Below are 26,159 nucleotides of genomic sequence, written 5' to 3'. Positions count from 1 at the left end.
GCAGCCCAAGGGAAGAATGGCCACAGCTGGGTTCCTCGCCTTTCCTCCCCCAGAAGAAAGGCGTCTCGGGAAGGAAGGCAAGCACTTCCAGGACGCGAGTCAGCAGGAATTTCTGGCCATACCTGCTCTTCGAAGTGCCATTCAGCAGGAGTTACCCGAGGGGCGACTGGCATAAGGCAGGTGCCAGCCCGGAAGAACAGGAACACACGCTCCACCACGCAAGCACTCCTGATGCTGTTTGCAGGCTTCACCCCACCAGGTGACCCTGACCCAGGCACGCCTGTTGCAAACAGCCCTGGCCCAACACCAACTGCTGCCACAGCGGCAGCCACCGTGGAGGAACAGCTCAGCACAAGTCAGAGCCGTGCTGGAGGGAAGCCTTCGGCACACAGGAACGTATCTATTTGCTGCCCAAGTGATTTTTCTCAGCTCAAAGGACTTGCACCAGTTTCTAGCTTTACCCCTCTGCTCTCCTCCCCCACTGCCTGACTGTACCTGCCTGTACGCCAGGGCAGGCAAATGCTCCCTTGCTCCTCTCTGCCTGACCTGGGCAAAGCCTTACCTACACCCACCAGAGCAGCCCAGCCAGCTTTGTCCAGCAATGAGAAACTACTTTTGAACACCGGAGACAGCTGCAAGCCCAAGCTGGTGCTGGGGTCAGCACCGTACCTGCTTGGGGTCAGCAGGATTTGTGAAACATCAGTCCTTGCAGTTGTACAGAGACGGGCTCGAGGATCTCTAACGTCGCCCAGGCTGCCGAGAAGCGGGGTCACCAGTTGGTGTACAAAACCCACCAGAGAAGCGTGTGCAGCAAGGGCGAGCCAGCCAGCCATCAGGGTACGCTACACCGAGACGCCCAGCCTTAAACCCTGGGGGTCCTCAGTAAACACACCCAATGGTCTCATTCGGAAAAGTCCCATTGCGCTGCTGTGGCATGGGTACGTGCCACAGCAGCAAACGAGGGACTCGTCCAAGGTAGGATGAAGGGAAAGGGAAGATTTGTTCATTGTGCCTGTGGACCACGAGGTCCCATGAAGCACAGCTGAGTCATGCCAGTACCACTGCCCCACCTCTGCCAGTTACCTGAATTGTGCTGAGTCAAGCACCTGCCCTCTGTATTTACAGGGCTGTAAAGGATAAGGCCCAGATTTATCATCACACACAGGGGCTTTGACTGCAACAAGGAAAGCTCAAAAGCCAGTGTACTCTGTACGACAGCATGCACACTGCTTCAAGGTCTTCCGATGATCTCAAGTTGCTTTCATTCAAAAAAAAAAAAAATGTTCAAAGTCCATCACCTGCAAAGTAGCTCAAGGCTCATTATGACTTCAAGGGTGGTGGAGCGCAGGGAGCGGCACGAGGAGCCAGGAGCCTGCTCTTTGGGACGCACCAGTGCACGCAGCAGCTCTAGGAGAGCTTCTCTTCCAGCTATGCATACTGCTGCTATCCTTCAAACACGGAAAGAAATGAAGTTAAGAGTAGCTGTGTTTACAAAAAACAATCTGCATTATCATCAGGAACAAAAGGCTCCTGGGGAGGGAAAACAAAGGAGTTAGGACTGACTGCACTCAGGTACTTCCAGAAGTAGCCCCTGCTATGAAAATGCCAAGCTGTTCTCTGGAAAAAGTAGCCATATACCCTTCACTGTTTTTTTTATGGACAACAACACCTGGAAACCTAATCACTTGAGCCTGGTGTGAGAATACTCCCTAGCTTCTCCTCATTTCCAGCTACCTGAATTCAGCACTAGCAAAAGTCACATCTAAGAACATCTCACATGATGCAAAAAGTCAAGTTAGTGTCTTAATAAGATTTCGCACCTTCAGTACAGAGGTTGGCACTGTGGTTCCTTTAAAAACAGGGAACAGAGTCCTGTGTTTTGGACACAGCCTTCCCTTATCACACCACCCTTCCTTCATGGCTAAGGGCAACGCAGTCCTGGGTCTGTTTTGGAAAGCTTCGTTAATGCAGCTGAGAACGATGAGCGTCCTTGTGCCTTAGCACAGCAGTCGGTCTCCCTGCTTTGTGCCCAGACCTGGTAACCCCCCTCCCCCCTTCAGCCCAGGAAAACCAGGATTCCAGAGCCATTTCCACATTAGAACACACCAGGAACGCAGTCCTGCCACTCGGGCCCTATTAGGAGGGTGAGCACTTCCTCTGTGTCATCCCTCGCCTCATGTTTCCAGAGGCATTAGTGCTCGGAGCAGACGGCTCTTCCTCCCAGCCCACTTCTCCTTTTCATCTGGAGCCTGCCGTGCTCATGAACCTGGGATTACGACACCAAGCCGATATGAAATCATGATGATTTCACTGCAATTAAGTAAAGAGCAGATGGGGCTGATGGAGCTGGCTAAGCAACAAATCAGCTAAATTGGAGAACGCTGTCAAGAGAAATTAAAGCCTGATGCAGAAAGCCAGCTTGGGATCACGGAATTCCAGCCGGAAGGGACTGCAAGGAGGCATCTAGCCCAACCTCCTGCCCAAAGCAGCACAGCTACGACGTGGGTACCTTCCCCTCCGCGGCAGTCCGTGCTGGGAACAGCACAGCACACCGAGCACACATAAGTTCCTGCAAGTTGTAAGCGACACACCTGGAAAAGCCAACTGAGCCAACAGGCAGAGCAACACGAGAGCAGAGCAAGTCAACACATAAGCTTGAAAAAATAACCCCCATACAGGCAGAATTCAATAGAAATCAGCAAAAAAGTTTAGGATGGCACACACTGGACAGGCTTGACACACCCACCAGAAACACCTCTGGCTGCCAGAGGCTGACAGTGTTTTCAGCACAGCCAGGGCTTGAATTCGTCACTTCCTACGGACACCCACCACCCTGCAGAACAGCAGGCAAAGCAGCGAGAGCAACGTTACTACTCAGTGAGACCTAGAGCCGTCTGTCCTTTCACAGCCTTTTATGGCAGAAGAGAAAAAGGCTTTCAACTGCTTATAACAAGGAACAGCTTAAATAGGTTAAAAATAATGAACCAGCAGGCTGCACATGAGCACTCCACACTTCAAATTAAGAGAGTCTTTAGAAGGTGGCCTTAGGATGCCTCTTGTTACAAGGTTAATAAATTGCTTCAAAACCCTGCACACAGCTTAGGAAGATGACTAAGAACCTGTTGTCACAGCCTGATGTCATTCCCCGAATTCTAGCACTTTCCAGGGAGCATGAGGCTGTACTTCTGGCACTTTATGGCCTCGTTACATGATGATTGCTGGTAAAGGGCTTGAGATTGCCTGCAGAAGTTAGACTGTGCACCAGGACAGCAGGTTAAGAGTAAACCTCCCAACACAAAACCTTTGCAGAGCTGCAACCAGAAGTCAAGATCCACATAGTTTTTAATGCTTTCAATTTTAAGTCTGTTACAAACCAAATAGATTATACAGCAAATGAGTGTTCAGTATCACAGCATCTCTTTAAGGAAGGTTGCCATCCTGTTCATCGTTCAGCATGTCTGGTGCAGGCTGGTTTTCTGCAAAGCAGCACGCCACAGCTGACAGTTTAAGCTCACACTTGCGTGCAGAAGTAAACTCTGTTAACACACCGTGTCTGAAGGACTAACTGGACTCCGCGCTCCTCGGCGGGATGAGGCTTGCAGTTGTAAGAACTACAAACCAATGCACTTTGACACCACAAGCAGATGAACTGTTCTTGCTCACAGTGCTTATCACGGACAGCTTTGTTTCTAAAAGTTGACAACCCTCCTCAAAGTCATGAGTAAATTTAATGGACAGAGGAAATAATTTTTTCTCCCGAAACCAAATGATTTCCTCCAACTTTTGGATACCTCATGCCAGAGCAAGAAAAGTGGTGCCAAACCAATTTCCAAGCAGCCACTCTGAAAACAGCTGCCAAGGCGGCATTTTTCATTGATGCTTCTTCCCGTTCTGCCAATGCGTGTTGTCAGATGCATTGCCTAGACAGCAGAAATCACAGACGACATAACAACACAGTATTCTACATACCAGTTCTCAGAAACATATCAGTTTTCATGTGAGGCATTGCGTGTAAAGCATCCGTACTTGGATGGGGCAATACTCAGTCTAGAAAAACATCCTAGCCAGAAGAATGAGCTACATTTCTTCTTCCCCCTTGCAGGTAACAGAGAGAGACCGCTCTGACTTGGAAGACAAGTTTCCAAATATGCACCGGTATCTCTGAAGCCCGGCAGACTTTTTGCCTCCCTCTACTCCCAGATTATCTATACGAATGTTTATAAGCACGCAACGTTCTCCAGATGAAGTTAACATCTTCTCAGGGCAGATCCCTCTTGTAAAGAGAGTATGCATAGTGATCGCACGGGAGCGCGGCCGACTTGATCCAGGCTACCACTCCGCGATGACAGAGGGCACAGTGTAAGTATTATGATCTTGAAGAAATGGTTTTCAAAATGAAAGACCTTTTCAAACAATAAAAATATGAACTGTGAGCAGGAACTCTGCTACATGCATGAAAACTGTCTAAAAAGCTAACATACGAACAACATTTACACATAGGCATCTGGCAGCATTTTCAGACATTTTTTTAATTTATTCTGACATGCTATAAAGGAATAAATTACACTGTTAAAGAATTACCAGCAATAAAAGTATTTCTTTCTTTCAGCTGGGCTAGAATAGGAGTGAGAAGGAAGACAGCCTGGGGCAGTAACCAATGTGAACTCTGCATGGCGCGAGGCTGTCCCCGAGAACAAGAGTAAATCTGGTCATATCCACTTCACAAGAACTTGAAAGAAAATGCCTTGGTTTAAAACCATCCAAATACTCCATTCAAATTTTTCTCAAAACTAGCAATCACAAGTCAGTCCAGCCGATGCATGACATGGCAACGCTTGGAGGCTGCCAATACCGGGTCTGCAAAAGATGCCACTTCATTTAAAAAAAAAAATCCAATCTTAGTATAGAGGGCTGGTCTCAAACAACAAGCTATAAAAATGCAAGACTGCCCCTTCCCCCTCAAGGAAAAAATACAAAATTTATTTAAAAACAAAATGAGGAAGAGTTACAACACTAAATCTAAAATGATTTAGAAAGAAATATGACTTCTTTTGCTTAACAAATGGCCTCGAAACTTGGTTTAAAAACAGGGTGATGTCGATTTCTTAAACTGAATTAACAAGGCAAATTAAAAAAAAATCTCATTTCCTTACAGAAACAGTTTTTAGTTTTTAATGAACTTGTAAACAAAAAAGCTCCCGCTTCAAAATAAAAACAAAATCCCAGATCATATAGATGTTTACAGTGATTACATTTATCTAAGCAACTTACATACAGGTTCAGTTGTAAGATGTTAACTAAATTTTGTGACAAATATGCTGTTTTTCCTTTTATACCAAGAACATTATAGAGTTAATGCAGAGTCCTAAAGATTATCTAGTAGTCGCTAAGTTTCTCTTAAGTCTTCACTTTAGATGCTGTTATTTCTAGCACAGGTAAGCAGGCAGAGTCTTTCATACGCTTAAAAACTGGAATCTTTGGTTACTACCATGTCAGCTGGCTTGGTATGTTGCACATAGAAGCCAACAACTTTAAGAATGTTTTAAGTGTACAACTTTCAAAACCCAGGGAGGAATAACCAGAAAAGAGTGCACAATTGTGAGCATTTACAATTATCACAACTGTTGCCGAAGACTGTTCATGCCATTCTTCCAAAACAATGAGATCTCATAAGCAGTGTAGTTCAAAGTAAAAAGGTAACAAAAATTGGCATATGCACAATTTTCTCCACTTGTGTGTCAACCATTAGTCAACTTTTCCACTTGAAAAAAATGCAATAGAAAACTGGACACCATGTTTCACTATCTCAGTAATATTCACAATTACAGCTGCTACAACTCAAAGTGCAGCATCATTGACACTGCCCAGAGCCAGTTTATACTGATATTAAGTTCTTTACACCAAGTAAATGGTTGCCCACAGCCACTGGCAAGTGTACGTATGAACTAAAATTTCTAGGATTTGGGGAGTGACAAGTCCTGCTCCGATCTGCTCTGCTTTGTCCCATCCTCGCCATGCTCAGAAACCTGCAAGATAAACACAAGGGCAACTTACTGATACGGGATGAAAATGAGAAACAGCCTTCCCAGTAGGAGAGTTAAACATCAGTTATGGTCATTCAAAGGGGAAAGTGCTGCCCCATCTCAGAACTGCACAGTTCCTGGTGTCCATTTCCAAAGCCAACCAGCACTTGCCACCACCCTTCAGCTCAGACGCACACCTCTCACTCACACCTCCTGCTGCACTGGAAAACAGGCTTGTGCACCAGCTGGATGTCACATTCCTCAACCAGGAATTCAGACCAACAGTTTGAAAACAAGATGTGTTATTGCCACTAGGAAGCAGGATGTAATTTCATAGGATTGTTTTCTACTTGTCTGCAATGTCTCATGTTTATATCCTTGAATGTCAAACTGTCATCTGATTGCAGTGGTGCTCTTCAGAGAGGCAGTACAGCAGTGTCACACAGACAGAAGGAAAAGGACAGGAATAACTTACCTTACAGTAACTGGTGTTCACTACATGCTCACTCATGTACGACACTCTGGGCAACCAGAACAGAAGCGAGAACCTTTGACAGTGACTAGGAACCCAACATACCTTCTGTCCTTGGAAGGCAGAGCGAAACAACTCATGTGACAGGGATGGTTGGTCGCCAAGAACAACTATTTTAAAGTACAGTACTCCAAATGACAAGTTCAAGACATGGTGGAAAAGGGAGAGTAAAGGAATACGTACACAGATCTCAAAGAACCAGTTACTGCAAGCTAAGCCAGTCGTCATGCAACTGCTTATACACCCATTTCTGGTGACTCAGGTAGTAGCACTGTGCCTTACAGAGGTAACAGGAGTCTCAACCAAAGACTACTTTGCCAAGCAAGTTTCCGTTCTGGATGCCCTCCAAACGGCAGGGTATTCTGTTGATGTATGAATTCATCTGAGCAACAGCTCTGAGTTTTTGCAACAGAAATCTCTCCACAGTGAAATACAGACAAAGCTGACCTCAGCTATAGCTTGTGCTGTCATCCAGAGAGAAGCAAGTGCAAACAAGTCTTAAACATAGCCTGACATTCAAATCAAAAATGTAACTGGATAGTACCAGAAGACAGCTTTAACTCTTCCAGAAAAGGCTACAGGTAATTTAGAAGAGATTCAATAGCTTGCTTTGAACCCAATCTCAATGCACTTTCTTTACCCAGCACTAGCAATTAAAAAAAAATCCTGCACCAGAGTCACAACAGTCATTCCCACCTGAGTGCAAATTCTCACAGAAATCTCACTGATTCCTTAGTTCCACTGGCATAAAGTTGTCCATAACCCTTACCTGATGCATATAAACAAAAGTTACACTGTTTTTCCCTTTACTGTGTTCAGCAGCGAACACTGATTCATCACTTGAACCACTTTCTCCATCAAAGCAGCCAAAACCAAGTCAATAAAAGGCGCAGTGTGCTCCCAGTGCGGAACGAAACAGATCAACTAGTTTGCTTTAGAAGTCTGGATGTTTCAAATGAAAATGGGATCCTGAACCTGAGGATGAAGGAGATGCTAACAAATGATACGCTGCTATTTGTTAGATACCTCAGGGTATTACGGGCAAGAGAACGCCCAACTCTACAGAGAGCAATGGGGAGCTGGATTCAACCCACAATATCCCTTCCAAGTCCCATTAAGACTACACAGAAGTGTTCCCAAACGCACCCCAACCATAACCAAATGAGATGCTGAGACATTCATGGAGCACACAAAGCCTTCGCCAGCATGAAGAACACGTTAAGAGTTTATGCCGGCATCTCTCTGACAGATCTTCACTATATACAGGGCCAGCTCAATTCTGCACATTCACCACTCCTTGTCCCTCCAGGGTGTCACCCAAAACTCTGATAATCTCCATGCTACATGAGGGATACTCAAATTGCTTTATTATTACCATAGCTGCTGAGCTGATCAATGGGGGAAGAGTAACTGCATTGTCATACTCCAAGAAACTCCTCTACTTGAGAAGTGTTCAGACTTTTTCCTCTATTAAGTAGCTGCAGAGACAAGCAGTGAAAACTATTTAGTTGTCAACTGGCTAAATCTCAAGTAGTGAACTAATAGTCTGTTCTGAGAAATACTGCCACGACCACAGGCATCCAGTGAATGCTAATGGGACTGCTGATAGACTTACAGAACTCTATACTGAAATTAATTAAAAACATCTCTCACGAATGGAACTGACAGACTTCCTCCTGCGGATTGACTGCTTGAGTCAGTTTTATGACCACGGGAAACTGCCTGTAAGCATTGTCACAAATCACACCTGAACAACTGCCTCACTGTCGAGGGACAGAGAGCTAAACTTCCCAGAGTCAGCACAGAAGCTTTATCTGTTGAAACAGTTCACTTCTCCCAAGTTCAAAAACAGCTGATCTTGCTGTTACAAAAGACACCACACAGGGTTCCAGAGAGGGACAGGAAAAAAAAAAGCGCCACTGACAGAACAGGCTACCCTGGAACCAAACAGAATATTCAGCCTGAATAACCTACATGACTCAGTGAGACACTTTAATATGGACCTGAGTTAAGGGGGCCAGTAAAATCTATAAATGTGCACACAATCTAAGTCACGTAAGTCCCTGGACATTGTTTGAAAGAATTAAGATTTCACCACCCTCCCCAAACACACATCTTCAGTGCTACTAGCACTTCATACAGTATACTGCAAGACTTTAACCAGTAAATGCATCTGTAAATTGCTATTTCCAGTACTCTTGTTAAACTGGATATGGTTACCAGAGGGGTATAATTTAATACCATGAAGCCTTTTAAGCCACTACAGTATAGGCTTTGCTATGGCAGCTACATGAGAATTTAACTTAACTCTGGAAAAAATAAGCAGGTATTTCATTAATCTTCAATGTGACAGCAACATATAAGCCCTACAGCCTCCTGCTTGAGCTTAGCTGGTTGAAAAATCTTCATTAACAGGCAATATTTGCCACAAAAAGGCATGTAGGATTTTAGAAATCTGTAATCTTTACTTTGATGAAGAGACTAAGCTAACTATTTTAGGAAGCTGGAGAAGTCTTCAGATGTTTGACAAGCAGTACTTTAATGCTTTGCTGACATTACAGCTTGATTGATCCAAAGGTCACAAGCCTTTTCTTTGTGGTGGGGAGGGGAGAGGACAGAGTCATTCCCCCAGAAGGCTGCTGCTCTATGAAAGAGCCAAGGAGATTCTGCTGGAAAAAGAGCAACTTCTCCATAGATATAGCGATGGACCCCATTAACAAAGGGCAGTGCGATGAAGAACGTCCATCAAGAAACACAAGTGGTCTGTAAGGTCCAACTGCTAGACAGCTTCCCCGTTACTCCTGACTGTCAGCCAGCTGCAGCTCTGCGCTCTGTCACTAACTCATCACTGGAAGGTGGAGGCAGATAACCATTATAACGGCCTTTTCTTCACTTACAGTATAGCACTTGGTCAGAGACCACCTGAGCCAGGAGAACAGCATGTTAGACCTCAGAATACTTCACCAGCAAAACAGTATTTCAAGTGCATACAACTTTATTTTCACAGCAGTGTCCATTTACAGATCATCACCTCCTTTAAGACCTTCACTTCAAGCACGAGCTGTTGTGAAGAATCTGCATTTTTGCTCAGATTATTTCCTCCTGCTCTAACAGCCAGCCTTTCCACACCCCAACACTGGGCTGGGTTCAGTAGTGGGTTCTGAACTTCGGTCAGGGCTTCTGTATTTCAGGAAGCAATCTAAGCCTGGGTGCTTAATCACAGAGTCTACCACATACCAGTGTTTCAGCCGAACAAACTGGTTTACAGCCTTCAGTGTTGTAACACTTGTTGGCTCCAGAAGAACAAGCTGGATTTTCTCTGCCACAAAGTCTGACATTTAATGGTATCCAACGGAATTTTTTTTCTTCAATAAACTGTTTCAGATTGAGCCTTGGGAAGACCAGCAGGTATTTTACTACTTCATTTTTCTGGATGAAGTGTTGTATTTTTTGGATCACTATTTTGACTAAAGCCACCTGGTAATGTTTGAATGCTGCCACAATACATGAAAACAATGTTTTGATAAGTTTGTTGTAACACTCCCGCATCTGACTTCCAAGTCTGCCAAGTTAGCTTAATATATAATTTTATACATATAAAAAGGATAGTCAAGACAAGAATGTTCTGAGGAGTGGCAAGTACTGGCAATACCTCAGTACATAACTTAAGCCTAGCTTCTCCAGTCTCACTCAACCAACCTCATTAGCATCAATTCTATACCACAGCTCATCTTGAGGAATCAGTTTCATTACAAGACTGGCTGTAATAGTCACTAGCTGTAGCAGTTTCATTCTAGCGACTTACTAAACTAACACTGGCAAGTTTACATCACAAAAAAAAAAAAAAAGCTTCTAGAACGTGCAAAAAAATACGTGCCTTTTCAGGACCCAGTTTTCAGTTTTTACACAATTACATCTTTAGCATTTTACATTTCCCTTTGAAACCATAACCTAAACCATTAAAAACAGTCAGGAAACCTGAAGCCCCACCCCAGAGCATCCAGAGACCTCAGAAAATTGTGACTTGGCAGTCCACATCACTTTGGGGTTACTCCTTGATTTAGGCAAGACATTTTGAGCTCACTGGTCCTTTTCTTTAACTCTGGACCAAATGTCTCAACATAAACCCACTGGAGGAAACCAGACCATTCACAATTTTCTGTTTCCAGTGTTTGAGGCATACAGAACAGAAGCATACCCACAGCACTATACCAGCTGGAACAGAGTGGAACCCAAAGTCTCTAGATCCTTGCCTAGTTAATGAGAATTATCCCTTAAGAAGTGTTAGGTCTAGGATTTTGGATTGTATTATATATTTATATATATATAAATATATATATATGTATATATATAAATAAAAATAAATAAAAATGTCACATTCCCAACACCAAGTCAGTTTCTTGTTTTTGGAAGTGGTTAATGCAGGAGCAAAAGATGCAGTGGTTAAAATGACCCAACATCCCCAGAGGAAATGATATGAAGAACAAGGACATTTTGGTATAAAGTTAGTAGTCAAATTCTCCAAGGACGTCTTTTGTCTTTGCTTTTTAAATTAACAGCCAAATATATTTTTTAAACCACCTCCTTGATCTAACACTTAAATTGCTGACATTGTCCAAATTAGTGTAATTTTTTTTTTCCTGTAACGTCACTTGGTTCTTGGCTACTAACCTTTCATGTTACTCTTGGATTTGTCAGTTTGCTTGCCTGTGGGGGTTTGGGCCTGCTGCCCCTGCCCACTGGAAGAGGCTGCCTGCTGTGCTGCTTTCTGCTTTAACATTGTCCAGTCGAATGTGTAGTCATATTGGTGGTTCAAGGTCCTAGAAAAGAGTGAAATACTTTACTGTAACACATCATAACTTCCTTATTGCTAATACCAAGCCTCTCCTGAAAGCCCAGAACTAGAGGTTAACTCTAAGCTGCTTTGGAGATTATGAATGGTACATAAATGTCAAGTATTACTAACTTAAAGGGATTCTTGAAGCAAGCCCAAATACTATCAAGTGGTGTTTTCTTCACTGTTTACACAAAAGCACGCTGTAGAAGCAGCACTTCCTCACAACCCAGCTTACCCAGCTGTGGGCACTGAGGTTCTCAGCTTTTTTTTTTTTAAATCAAATATACATAGTTTTAAGGACAGACTTCAGTATTGTAGATCGTAGAATAAAAATTGCTTTGGATTCCAGAAACCTGGCGGAAGATTCCCTAGAGATCAGTACCAGCTCTTCTTTTGACAGATGCTGTTCATTCCACAAGGCTGAGTTCATGTTCTGGTTTCTCTAACAAGCTCAGTGAAACAGCACTATTACCCTCCACTGAAATCCACCTCCTGGGCACCGCTGCTAGTCCCATCACCGATCTCCAAACACAAAAAGCTTCAAACACTTCTACCAAGGGGTCAATTTAAGCTACTTGCAACAGAACCTGAAGTATGGGCTCAACCCTCTACCATTAGTTGTCAGATCATGCAACACAAAACCCAAGATCGTCTTTTCCTTCATGTTTAACAGCGAACAGTATTTTTCAGGTCCTTTAAACAGCTTTTCAAACTCTGAAATGAAAGGAAGTCCCAGAAGAACTTGCTACACTACATACATGGAAGAGTTTTCTGCAGTGCAAGTCCCACAGAGCAGTTACCAAATGGTAAAGCACTGACAAATTTCTGTACTTTTCCACTTTGAGACTGACCTGAAAAGAATACGGAATAATTGCCTCAGATACATGTAATCTGGTGCCTCTTCAAAGCGCAGGCCACGACAGTAGTTCAGATACATGGCAAATTCTGCAGGGAATCCCTGTAAATCAACAGTATTAATCAAGCCATGGCTTGCAGCAAAAAAGCTTCTAACAACCCTGTAAGAAGGCAAAAGGCAATAACGGCACAGAAAAACTGGCTGAAGATTTGTAAGCATGAATTCCACTTTGCCTCTAGTCATTAATTTATTCTGTATTTCAGAAAGTGGATTTGATCAGCAAGTTACCAAGTACACATTCCTTCCCCAGAATTGTTACCTGATGTATGTTTTGCAATCACAAGTTCTCTGCTATTAAAACTTTCAACATACAACATACTGAAAACACTTCATCCATCCTAATTAAACTTAGTTCTTATTAACTAAGTCTCTGAAATTAGTAATTGTCTCTTAAAAGATTCCACTCATGCTTCCTTGATAAACTACCTGAGCATACTGAAGGCAAGGTCAGTTACCACTATTAAGTGTCAAGACGTAAACTATGAAAACCTCTTTGAAAGACGTTTTCATAGTTTACGAGGTTACATATTTATACAGTTAATGCTGTATTAAAGCCTACATGTAAATAGGTAATAGCATACTGCATAGTGCTGTACTACAAGAAAGAAAACACAAGGTCTAACAGTTCAGCAGTTTGGAAGATGCTGTCAGACTGTAACGATATATAAGTGTGCATGACTAGAAAGTGTAATCCTTGGTGCTGCTCTTTGATGTGCAAAAACTACGATGTGTTCTCAAGGACCTCTGTTAACAAGCATGTGGCTGCTACAGTTCAAGAGGAATCTTAAGACCCAAAGGATAGCTTGGAAAATCATCATTCTGCCACATGGCTTTAAAGATCACTTGACATCCAATTCCAGTACAGCCTCTATTTGAGATACGGAAGACAACACGAACAATCTCGAAGAGGCAGAAACAAGTATATACAGGCAAGCTATACAGCTCTACCTTGGTTTTATTTATCCAAGAGGGCACATGTAGAACTTTTACTGTAGAAGTCGGAAGAAATGAGCATGCCTCACCTAAGAGACTAAAGGAGCTGGAGAGCTTGCTCAGCTGACAGTCCCCAAAACTGGAACAATGGTGGCATGAACTACGCCAAGAAACAGCAGCAAATGCCTGCCCTGTCACACACATTCAGTCTTGCTGGGTGGCCAAACACAAGGCACCCAAGACTGCCAGAGAAGTATTATTCAACAGCAAATGCCATGTGAGACTATCTAATACATTGGCTCTAGTTTAAAAAAAAAAAAAAGAAGAAAAGAACTTCCATTTCACAGTATGACATCATTTGGAAACTCTTACCTTACACAAAACCTCAACAGGAGTGGACATTTTCTTTTCACTAATCTTTTCATACTTTTGCTTCTTTGTTGCAGCCTGTGGAACATGTAGGTCACAATATAAGAGATATTGTGCAACACTGGATTAACAAGGACAGTAGCAAAAAAAAAAAACCGACAAAAATCCTTTGGTCAACCAGAAGTATTTTACATGAAATCTCCAAGTCCCACACACTTACTGCAAAGAGAATGAAGGTCAATCTGGTATTAAGATTTGGACACAGTTTAATACCATTTGTCGCAGTCTAATGCTTCCATCACATGGCACAGCTCGTGTAGCTCTAACTGCTGCTTTTGTCCATTAAGCAGACCAGACTTGCGTTTACATTTGCCAAAGTTCTATTAATTCCCACTCAGCACCCCATTCAAGGGCTGCCTGCATGTTTCAGTAAGCAGCCATTACATTCGTTTGCAGCTGAAGAGTTCTAATGTTTCACAAGCTGCTTGCCTTTTTAGAAAACTTGCAGCTGCAATACCATTTGAGTTACACAACTCCCACACGGAGGAAGAAAAACAATTAAAACATGAAAACAAATCACTAAAGTCTATATATCAGAAATAAGAAATATTTGCCATGCTTGTACGTGGGTACCATATATAAATACTTAAAACAAGCCTGTTGCTTAATAATTACTCAGTCATGCCATAAACTGGACTGAAAATATCACTAAAGCTGAGCTTGCTAGGTGAGAGTATTTCCATCCTCTCTACAGCAATTCAGAAAGTCACTAACAATGTTATTTCCTACTTCCCAAAAAGGGCCTCAGCCTACAACAGGACAATAATAGTCTGCAAAGATGACAAACTACTGTTTAGTATAAATTTTAAGGCAGTCAAACAATACACATTTTGCCTGCTGCACCAGAAGCAGAAAAGAACCTTTCTTCTACATTCTATAAATATGCCTTGGGAAAAGCTGCTTTGTGTAACTGAAGCTAAACATTATAAACAGCCACCTGTCCAAACCAGCAGGCAAAAGCATGATACCCAAACACAAAAAAAAAAGGAAGGGTGGGGAAAAAAAAGGCAACATAGCCTACCTTTAATCCTTGCCAAGGCAGACTGGTTCTGTTAAAGTACATCAATACATAGCCTAGAGACTCCATGTCATCCCGACGACTGGAGAAAGAGGAAGAACACAATGAATTACAAATTTCGGCATTTCATACTTTACTCGAAATAGTGCAAGCATTCAGAATTTAAAAAAAATAATTAAGGAATAAAACCTAAGCTTTGGTGCAAAGAAGGTCTCTTTCTAATACAGCTAAGACATCTAGATGTTCAGGATTCCATTGGCAGGCATGTAACAAGTCTTCACAAGCAGGAAGGAGATCCTATTCATTTTTCAAGCAAGGAAGTCAGTAGGTATTGTGTGTTGTAACTTTCCATCTGCAGCTACATTAGAATAATTTGGGGAACATAAAAGCTTTGGACAATAAAAAAACCATATTAAATGTCTTTTCCATTTAATTAAGTAGCTTGGATAGAAAGTAATGTTTTACCTGCATGAACCACAGAATGCATTGTAAGAGACACATAACATCAGCCTTAACTTCATTAAGGAAGATTTTTCCCTGAACCTTGCCTCAGCCTGGCACCAATACTGAACATCTACCCCCAAAAGGGCAAAACTCCTTTCTTTCCTCACTTCTGTAAAAAAAAAAAAGCCTCTGAATTGTCTCCATGATTTTTAGAAGACAAGCAATATTTAGAAAGGCGCATGCATCAATCTGAGAGGTGCCTTCTTCCCACAAGAAGTCTGTTTCAAGGCAACTAGAGAACTCCAGAGTTATCCATCCACAGACTTCACTGATTTGCACGCAAGCTCTCATCTAAAAGGCTTCAAATGTTTTCTGTACTGCATATACTCCAGATCCACACTTCAGCCACATGAACACCATCACACTTTACTACACAGCTTTCATGATTACTAAGGCTAGTACAGTTCACTGAAGTGGAAAAAACACTCCATGACTTTTTTCCTCTTGGCAAAGCTGCCTATTCCCAGCTGTGGTAGAATCAGATCTTTCTTCTGACTGCCCCTCTGCAGCTGACATCTATTTAACATGAGACAGAAAAATAACTTATAAAGGCTGACAGCAGTATTGCAAACAGGATTATACATATGGGTGGAGGTAAAACAGCTCCCTGCAAATGAAAACAGCCGCTAAGAAGCCGGATAGATCTACCTTCAGATCTTGGTATGACAGGGAAGAAGTTATAGGTGATGCTTTGTATTATAGCCAACCCAATATCACCACTAATAATCACCAGAATGGCCTGCCCGTTACCCCCTCAACTCATGTTCCAGCTCTCTGACTCTTTGGGGAATCAGTTCAGGGAGCCATCCCAGAAGAAAATCAGCTTGGCTCCCTAAACCATTTCACCAGAAGGCCAAAAAAACACTAGCTGTGGTCAGGGAAGAGAAGACTGGTTCATTCCTCTTGACAGCAGCTAGCTCTGAGGTCATCTCAGCTGTAGCATGAAACCACAGCCAAAGACAGAGGGATGAAGAATGATACTAAGACCATAAACTCCATTAGAATTGCAGATTTTAATCATCAACAGAATTCAATGAACTGGTGTAAGGCCATGACAAAGTTACACTCTGAGAATGCAGTGGTAAATTCAGAAGCAATAAAGAGATTAGTAGTTTCCATCCCCCATGCAGTTCATTGCTATAACGTTTAATTTAATTTTATTTTGAAGTGGGAAACATTTTGTTCTGTAAATCTGTAACAGATGGATTACATTTGAGCATATACTGATAAAAAGCGGTTTTCAGGATTTGGAAAACAGGACAACACTCTCCATTAGTAAAACAAGAAATGGCTAACTTTGCAAACAGCTCCTTGAGAACAGCTCTCATTACATACAGGAAAATATGTTCTGTAACAGTTAAGACTACAGTGCTAAAAGTTTAAATACTCTGCCATAAACTTCAGGACTGGTTTCTCTTGATTACAAGATTATTTGTTTGCCTCACTGTTGGCTTGATCTAGACAGCTGAATAGCTTTTAGCATGCACCAAGCTACATTTCTGATTATATTAGAATTCCAGTACCAGCATACATGGCACAAGACCTCCAACTAAATTCAAAAGCAATAGTCCTTTGCAGTTCCCTCCCTTCACTGGAAGGTGCCAGCACAGCTATTCCCTTACAAGAACGGCTTGGGCTCTAGGAAACATACTTCAGAAATGACACCTCTACTCTACCTGACCTACATGTCAAGTAGGTTTAAATAATGACACTGACAGACAAAAAAATGCACTTAAGGAACCTTAAGGAAATTAAAGAAGAAACATGGAGCATTTTAAAGCACCAAATATTTGTAAGTTACATGTTCTGTTGAAGTTGACCACTAGAAATTGTCATTCCCATCTTGATTAAATCAAAGGTCAGAGACACAAACATTCATGGCAGTTTTAACCATGTCTAAGTGACCTCAGCATCATGTGGTAAAGCCACACTATTATACTTATACTTTACAATATCTAGGCATATAGGTAAGGAAGACAAGAGAGGGACCACTTCACAGCTCATGAGCACCTAACAGCACTTTCGGTTGTTTGGAAGTATATCTCCACTGGACCGCTGCTAGGATACAGTAACAGCAATATGCTTTTAGTCCAGATGATAAAAACGTTTGTTGATTAAGCAAAGCTCAAAAGTGTAAATATATGTATCCACACATACATGTGTACATACACATACAGAGCCACAACTATGACTGTGTATGCCAGAAACCAAAATACAGTGCAAATGAGGTAGAAGATCTTTAAGTCTTGCTCACAGGCAAAAGGCTAAACAACAGTTTACAAACCTGAAGCGAGAGTGAGAAAAACAGCACACAGATCCCAGCTTTAGAACACCCTTTCTGGCTACAGAACTGCATCTCAAGCCAGTCAGCAGAGGCATCGATAGGTACCAACACAATTAGGGAAGTGCACCATCTTATTTGTGAAGATCCTCTGACAGATCCACACGAAAGTGTAGCTTATTCTTTAAAAAAAACCCAAACCAAACCAGCATGCAGAATATCCACCCCATGCCTGCAAGACCTAAGACTCTTCAAGAAGCAAATTCGGTGCTTTTTTCCCCCCTCCCCTTGCATAGGCAGCCAATTTGCAAAGGGATATATACACTTATCCATATAAAATTAGTTCAGACACTGCAGAAGCTCACAAATAAGATCATCCCGCAGCCTCTGTAAGCACAGAAGTAATCTCCTTGAACTCACCTCTGCTCAATGCCAAGATGTGCATTGATACTGGCATATCGAGCTGTGCCAGTGAGATTTTTGTCTTCTCTGTATGGTATGTGTTGCCTTGTCCTGTTGTCCCGGTACTTTTTGGCCAAACCAAAGTCAATAAGGAATAACTTAAAGAAAAATGAAAACAGATTATATTTCTATACAATGCAAGGAATCCCCAACCTCTTTCACTAGGCATTAGCTACAGTTTAAGACATCCACACAATGTAACAGCCTACAGTTAAGAGGAAGCAAAGTAACAGTGCAGAGTCGCAACTAGTTTTAACTGCTAGTTAAAAAACTTAATAGTGAATTAGTTCAAGCCTTTTCTCAATCCAGTGGAATGGATTAGGTTGTGCTACTCAGCATCCACAGCTTAGCTCTACAACTATTTTATGTTACTATTGTAGTTTGTATCACATTAGCGCGATAACTACAGTGCACAATTTCGGAAGGAACTAGTATGTGCAAAAGCACACTTCACAAAACCCCACTCACACTAGAGCAGTTTACACATACAGATAGTTAATGGCAGCTCAGCAGCTTAATGCAAGTGATGCACATCCTGTATTCTTCTCTATGCCTCAAAGAACACTGGCCATTCTGCAGAGCATAAGGCCAAAACCTTCAACAGCAAACAAGACATCTTGCTTTCAATCATATGCTCGTTTTAAGACTACCAGAACACTATCACAGCAGCATGACACACTTGCTGATGATATTAACACAGCCAGGAAGCTAGAGCCTAGTACATGGAACCCAATTTAGGTTTCTAATAACCAAGCTTGCCCAGTGATTTGATATTTAGCAACAACTGAGTGCATACTAATTAGTGTGCTAACAGCCAGCCTATCTACAAAGGTTAACACACACTGTACCTTCTTGTGACAAGATTTCAGGACTAGGCAAAAAAGCTGAGGCAGAAGTACGCAAGGAGCATTTCAAATTCTAGCAATCAGTCTTCAAGCTACAAATCATCGGGCTGAGCTCCCAATTCTAGTGCTGAATTAATGCTACAGGATCAGGGACTACAACCCCTCCAGATTAATGAATACTGCAGAAGTAACTTGGGTGGAAGAAGAAGATGATGAAAAAAGACATATAGTTCAAGAAGTTCTCAGTAAAAACCTATTCAGTATCACCTTAAAGGTGATTCCAGAACAGAAGATGCAGCTTTAAACGCAAACAAGTCCTGGAGATTGATATGCAGGTATACCTGAATCCAAGACTGAACCAAAGGGTCACTCTGGCACCTCAGAAGTGCTGAGAGTTATAAAGTGACACTTGGAATTATCAAAGATACTGAAAGGTTATGAACTGCATGGTGGGTATGCTTTAGAATTCTGGCTGAAGAAGATCTAACTATAGTAGCATGTACAGGCCAAAAAGCTAAAAACCTCTTAAACTACTGATGTCAGAGCAGAAAACCTTAAGTTGAAGTCTTGCAGTGATTTATATGGAATCAAAAAGCACAGCAGCTCTACATTTGCTGTTCTAGTGAAAGTCACCCCAAAAGACCAGAATGCTCTGAGCAAGAGGACATAAAACCAAGTCTTTAAATCAACTACACTGAACAGACAGTTCAGGAAAGCGGGGGTCTTTGTTGCACTCATCACAGCCACCACTAGAGGTAGTCATTCACTCAGTGAGCATAGATATTTCTCCAGCTACCAGGAAATTAGCTATTTTGATACTCAATTCCTAGAGCAGATACTATAAAGTGTCTATGTGACTACTATACTGCAAATGCAACTTTCCTAGAAGCAAAGCCTGAGCTCAAATGCAACCCTTATTTTCTGATTAAAGCTTTCTGATCTGATGACAGCCTCTGATGTATAGTTTGCAATGGGTACTTTTGCAGGGCCTTTACCCATTTAAGCAAAGTGCTATGCCTTCAGAAGGAGGGAAAACCAAACACCATACACATCAGTCAGAATATTTTCACTGCACATTTAGTTACAAACACGTTAAACAATTCAAAGCCTTCACGTGCTTTCTGTAATTCTGGGGATCTTGCTGTTATTGGTATGAAGGGACAAAGTCACAGTTCATGACATCAAAATTAACACTGAAGTGTGCCTCTAATACATAAATAGTTGGTGTCTAGCCCTGTTTAGCACAGACATATAAGACTACTTTCTTCAAAAGAGTTGTAAAAGTTAATGACGGTCTGCCTCTTCTGCAGCTGCTACCAGCTCTCGATATTAGACCTGAAGAAGGTAATTCTGCCTTCTCTCAAGAGGTATGGGTAGAACCTCTTAAAAAAAAAAAAGGAATCAATTCAGCAACACAGACTTGTTTTATGCTAGGCAAGTAACTGGATGATATTTTATGGCACTGATTTCTCTGGGGAAATTTACTCTGTTCCCTAGCTTTGGCTCATCCTGTATGCCCCATTCTAGATGGGTGGAAGGCAAAGGAGTACGTCCATCTTGTAAAGAGTTAAGTTGGAAGATACAGCCAGATTTGGACGAGCACAGAATGTACCGATGCCAGCCAGCAGGAACACAGATGTATTCCCACAGATAACCTCATACAACCTTAATTCTGTTTGTTGCATGATCAGCAGGAAAATGGAGAAGTAGGGCAAGATTTTTGCCAAGAGCAACTAGAGAAGTAGATCAAAGTCTCTGCCTCAACTGATAAGAAAGTTTCAGAAGCAGACAACAGAAGCCTGTCAGCTTGCGTACAGCAGCTAGCTGCCTGGAATTTAATACACGAAAGCTAGCATTGTGGAAAGCTACGGACTGATTCTATGGCCAAACTCTTGAGCTATGATTCATATTCAGCAATTTCCAGCTGTCCTGCTATGAACTGGCATACGTCTTAATTTCTCTTGGATTCATCTTCTCTTGAAGAGTCAAGAGTACTACATTTAACTACAAGATAAGCTCACGCTTCTCCAAGACACAGCTGGTTGGAGTAATTTCATTTTATCAGCACAATGGATGAAAATATGGGAGTCCTCACTACACATTTGCAAAGATTTTGAACAAAAACTACAAGGGAAGAATCTGGTTGAAGCAGTAACAGAACTTCTCCATGGGTATTCAAAGACACTGCAGGAACCCTACAGGAAGGCAAACAGACAGCCCCTACGCAGAAGCCCTTTCTTTCACTAGGGTGGCATGCCTATCCTTCAACACTTTCAATAGATTGCCTTTGAGTTTTAAAGCACAAAAGTAAAACCTGCTTCTGCATCTGAAATCAAGCACGTACACTTAGCCCTTTTTAATATTGAGTTTAGAAATAATTCCACAATTTAAACAAGCGCCACAGGGAAACATCTTAGTAATGTTACATGTTTGCCAAGTATGTCTGAATAATGCCAACATAAGAGGTGCTTTTGCAAGGTCTACATTCTCCAGAAAAAGAAAACAAAACAAAAACAAAACAAAAATAAAGCACATGAATTTGGGGTTGAGGTTGGAATAGGAGATAGTTCAGACCTGGTTTAATCCTGAGAAAGATGGGTCCTGAGAAGTACTAACAGTCATGCTTCTTTTCCTCTTCCCCACTGGAGATTCTAAACACTGAACAAACAATAGAGGGTGGCAGTGCATCAAACAGTATTGCTTACATTGCAACAATGGCCGGCGCAGACAGGCAACACCGAGGCGTTCGAGAAAGAACAGGGTAGCCAAATGCCATCCTTCTTCCACCAAGCACTGTAGTTTCCAAAAAATTATGTATGTTCATTTTTTTATTTTATTTTTTTTTTCCAAGGAGAAAATTTGAAAGATGTGACAAGGTAAATTTCAACTGTGAGCCACTCCAAAATGGCACTGCCTTGACCAGGGATAGCAATGGTGACATTTGGCTCTAATAAAAAAGGAAATTAAAGTTTTGCTTACAAAAGCATCCTTTGGTTCCACAAACTGCCCTTCCCCCAAAAGACATTTAGAAAAAGCAAATCTTCAGTAAGGAAGAGGTAGAAGGCATTTAGTCACCTTAAAGTTTACTTTCATAAGCATGCAGGGCTTATTTCTAGCAGAGCTAAAAATTCATCTTTTAAGGTGGGAGCAAAATTTCTCCCAAACACCAAATTAAAATTTGAAAAAAATAAATTTAATTTTTAAAAAATTATATCTGACAGGAAGCTACTGGAACAAGATTACCATGCTATTCTAGTCTTTGTGGCTGATTTTCTTTAAACTGTGTATAGTCATCGCTAAAAAACCCCAAACTACACTTAGTTACAGAAAGAAACAAAAGTTAAGTACTGTATGGTGGCAAGTGTTCCCTAGATAAAACACTTGGTTCCAAACTGAAGCAACCCATTCCTCATTTTGCTCATGTAAACCTATCAGTTTACACTTCCATCAAGAACTACCTCCCTCATCTCTAAAACTCTGCAACGGTAACGAAGCCCATGCCCACAGACAGTGCTTACCACCATATTGTTGCACGGCTCCCTAACTAGTCTACTAATTGGAAAAATGATAATGTTTTACAGGCAACTTTGTTTTTCGTTTCAGCTGATGCAAATCTACTATGTTCCTCCACTAAAGTAAGCACAACAGCAAGTTCTAGGCCATTAATCCACATCAAGATGAAACAGAGTGCAGCAATGCCAACCTAGCATGACTGTGCAAAAGTATAGAAAAATGGCCCAAAAAGAATTGGAAATCAGAAACTAAAACTAGGAAAAAAAAATTAAAGTTTAAGTTATACTCTAAGTCATGCCAGAAAATTAAGGAGCCTAACTGCTCGACACAGCAGAGAAAAATAGAGCTCTACAGAGTGAAAGTATGAAACTTGGGAACAAGCAAAGTTTAACAGCAACAGGATTACATAAAGACTGCCTTTCAGCTGGACTTACAAGCTTTTCCAACAACGGTTGTATCTAAACATTCAGTGCACTGCACCTCTTCAAGAGCTGTTATCTCATGTTAATCAAGTTTTCCCCTTCTAATGTTCATGGCCCTGAAGTTGGCATTCATACAGGCAAACAAAGGTAAACATTTTAAACACTAGTAGTGCCTAAAGAGATGAGACATTCTCAGATGGCATATAGAGAAGATAAGTGGGAATCTTGCTTCCAATAAACAGCTTGATGACGTACATTTGTCCTGAAGTTAATTTCTATTAAGTAGCATGCTTAATGCATTGCCAATGCTGCCTGTCTGCCCGAGCTCGACACACAAATTGCAGGATTAAGTATATTTCACTCAGAACTAAAAATAAAATTAAGAAGTTTTCTTCTATATAAGGTTTTCAACAGGAAACATGCACTTCTGACTATGTTTACCCATCCAAACAAGTGTACCAAACTCAGCCCGCCCCCCCACCCTGCTTTTTTTCCCCACAAAGTAAATTGAAAGCAGTTTTTTGTTGTACAACATATTCAGGTTCTCTACAACTTAACAGTTTTCAATCAACATCTGTGCGTTAATTTCTTTTACTTATAAAGGCAATTGATCTACATGTTGGCTATTAGTTGTATCCACAATTCTGATGGCAGAAGAGTTCTCTTTACCAGTCTGTCACTGCAAGATTTAATGCCCTGATGACTGGTAGGTCAGGAGCTCCCACGCTGGCACCAATTCTTTTCATCCCAGGAAGTCAGCCCAAAAGCCAAAGATAAGATTTGACTTTATGATTGAGGAAAAAAAAATGCTATTACAACAGTCATCTTGATAATGAAACTCCATCATTGAGAAAACTAGCTCAGTATTTTCTAGGGTTAGTTTATCATCTTGCAGCAAGCCTAGAAATCATTTTGCAATGAAGCGCATCCCACAGCATGGGTCAGAGACCCACATGTGTATGCTACTGCATTTAGAAGCAGACACCGAGAAACTCACATCAAAGAACCATGGTTTAGCATCCAAAACATCAGTTTTAGCAATGAGTTTTAAACAGGGTTGTGCAGCTTGAATCAAGTAACATAGCCATTTCCTTTGGATCTTTTAAACAAAGAGCATTAGACTAACCTTATTACAGTGACGCCCAATACCCATTAGGAAGTTATCTGGTTTAATGTCTCTGTGTATAAAATTCTTTGTGTGCACATATTCAATTCTACTGATCATCTGTAAAAAAAAGAGCAACAACAAAACGGGAGATTTCAATGAGAGCAATACAATTCACTTAAACCTTCAATGAAAGCATGAATTTTTAGTGTTACCTTCTTCTGCAACCTAAGTTGATATATTTGCTTAATGAAAACCAAGTCCTTTTTTTTATGCTGCTCAAACAAATTTATCTGTCTTATATATTAAAATTCCATAATCCTCGTCAGGAAATGGCCAAATACCTGAAACTATTTCCCAGACATGCAAGATGATGTTCTAACTATACTGTCCCATGAAAGAGTAATTTCTTTTCTTACTTCGAACAAAGGTTTTCTACACATACCCCAAGTTAGTTTTAAAGCTCATTCCCTCCCCCATCCCTGTTATTCTTCCATCTCGTTATCCATTCATCATCAAGCGTCACCTTTCCAGGTAACAGTTTTCAGAGTAAGTACAAATCGATTGTGGCCCATACTGTCCTATCTAGGCTACCACGATCTGGGAAAAACAGTCAGCAATGAAGACGCAGAGAAACATGGCACATCCATATCATCATATATGGTCACGTGACTTCCCCCGCGTGAGCTCACAGCACAGGCATCTCTGCGGTACAGCCTGCCAGCTACTAAAACACTCTTTACGCAGTCTGTCATGAGTTGAACTGTTACACCATACGCCTGACATCTGGTCTACTGGACTATGCTCTAAAAGCCAGTTCCATGCACTGGTATCATCATCCTGTCTGTTTCCCAGATGACAACTAATTAGTGTTTATCATCCAAAGGAATACTGCACAAAACCGATATAGATTCCCCGGAGATGCTGTTAACACCCAGACTCCAGCTAAGTGAGCAAGCAAATGGCTCTCTGAAGCAACCACACCACTCAAGGCAGCAGTGCACAGGGACAGCTGACCTCGTCTCCACACAAATGCCGTGAGCTTCCTTGGCCAAGAGCCTGGGATTCTACAAGCATCTGGCTAAGTGACAACTTGGTACTAACATCAATTACGTGATAGCAGATGAAATTTAAACTACCATTGAAAATTCAACTTGTGAAACCCTTACTGCCTTTCCAGTAGCTGAAGACAGCACAATCAAGCTATTTATTGAGTAGCACGAAATAAATAGGGCTGGCCATTTCAAACGCTGTACTCTCATGACCAAGATGAAAAAATGTAAGTTGCTAGAGAAAGACTTAAGAGACCTCAGCTTCAGAGGCATTAAGTTTGAGGCAGAGTGGCATCTCCACTAACAGATTTAAGAACTGTCTTTAGGCACCACAACAACCAAGACAGTATTTATTAGCTTACGGTCTGGTACTAGAAGTTACAGGAGGTTGTGAGCGCGTAGTGGCATTCAACAAGAACAGACCCATAGTCTTGCACATTGCCCACCTGTCACCGCAGCTGGCCAACACGTAACAGGTTTGAATCACATCGACCATAACTGGACACTGCTTCAGACCTTCTAACACCACCCCCACAGCTGATATTGGGAGTTAATCCACCCATATTAGTCTTGATACTTTACTAAAGTTGCACTTGTTAGACCTGCAGCATCCAGAGCTGGTATCAGCACTGCCCTCCTGCCACAGGCCTACATTCATTTTGTGTGCCACACCATTACTTTGCTCCTATATAGGTCAAGTCTTCACTTAGCTACATGCAACACTGCACAACATATTATTTAACCCACTTAAAAAGAACCATGTTGCACAAAATACTTTAGGGTTTTTAACTTCCTCTGAGTAAGATTTGCACGTACCTGGTCTGCTAGCATAAGTACTGTTTTCATCGTAAACCTGCGAGAACAGAAGTTGAATAGGTCTTCAAGGCTGGGACCAAGAAGATCCATAACTAGAACATTGTAGTCCTTTTCTTGACCATACCACCTGCAACAAAGAACATTATTCAGCATTAGCAGTAATCCCAATGCAGCCCAGGATACCATTAGCCCTCTTGCCTGCAAGGGCACGTGCCTGCCTGATGTTCAGTCTTGAAAGCTAACTAAAAACAAAGGCTAGTGGGGTCTTATTTTTCCTGGAAACAAAGTCAGAGGACAAAACAGAATATACAAGTTGGCAAGTGTGTGCACACACATTTATCTTCCCCTTAAGAGGAAACACTACTACACTTTAGCAGCAACTGAAATACCAAACACCAAAATAAAAGCGCAATCAAAGCAGAAGCCATTACATGTTAATATACCAACATGTATGTATAAAGTCCAAACTGA

General features: G+C 41.6%; 1 protein-coding gene across 4 annotated transcripts in view; it reads right to left on the bottom strand.

Annotated features, from left to right (window-relative positions):
- Positions 1–3,324: 3,324 nt before the first annotated feature.
- CSNK1A1 (casein kinase 1 alpha 1) overlaps positions 3,325–26,159 on the bottom strand; it is a 36,721-nt gene continuing 13,886 nt past the window's right edge. Inside the window, exons 3-11 of one of the 4 annotated variants that reach the window (XM_086470988.1) lie at positions 25,689–25,815; positions 23,842–23,940; positions 21,355–21,438; positions 17,894–18,033; positions 14,692–14,770; positions 13,614–13,688; positions 12,244–12,350; positions 11,227–11,375; positions 5,984–6,026 (exon numbers count right to left, since the gene is read on the bottom strand). In XM_086470988.1, coding sequence (XP_086327114.1) covers positions 6,019–6,026; positions 11,227–11,375; positions 12,244–12,350; positions 13,614–13,688; positions 14,692–14,770; positions 17,894–18,033; positions 21,355–21,438; positions 23,842–23,940; positions 25,689–25,815 — 868 coding nt within the window. In that variant the 3' untranslated portion in view covers positions 5,984–6,018. Of the gene's footprint in view, positions 6,027–11,226; positions 11,376–12,243; positions 12,351–13,613; positions 13,689–14,691; positions 14,771–17,893; positions 18,034–21,354; positions 21,439–23,841; positions 23,941–25,688; positions 25,816–26,159 lie in introns of all 4 variants that reach the window. The other 3 variants (XM_086470989.1, XM_086470990.1, XM_086470991.1) reach the window with 3 other exon arrangements.

Source organism: Leptosomus discolor, chromosome 10 (assembly GCF_034619465.1).
Source record: "Leptosomus discolor isolate bLepDis1 chromosome 10, bLepDis1.hap2, whole genome shotgun sequence".
NCBI classification, from domain to species: domain Eukaryota; kingdom Metazoa; phylum Chordata; class Aves; order Leptosomiformes; family Leptosomidae; genus Leptosomus; species Leptosomus discolor.
This window is presented reverse-complemented; position numbering and strand designations above follow the sequence as displayed.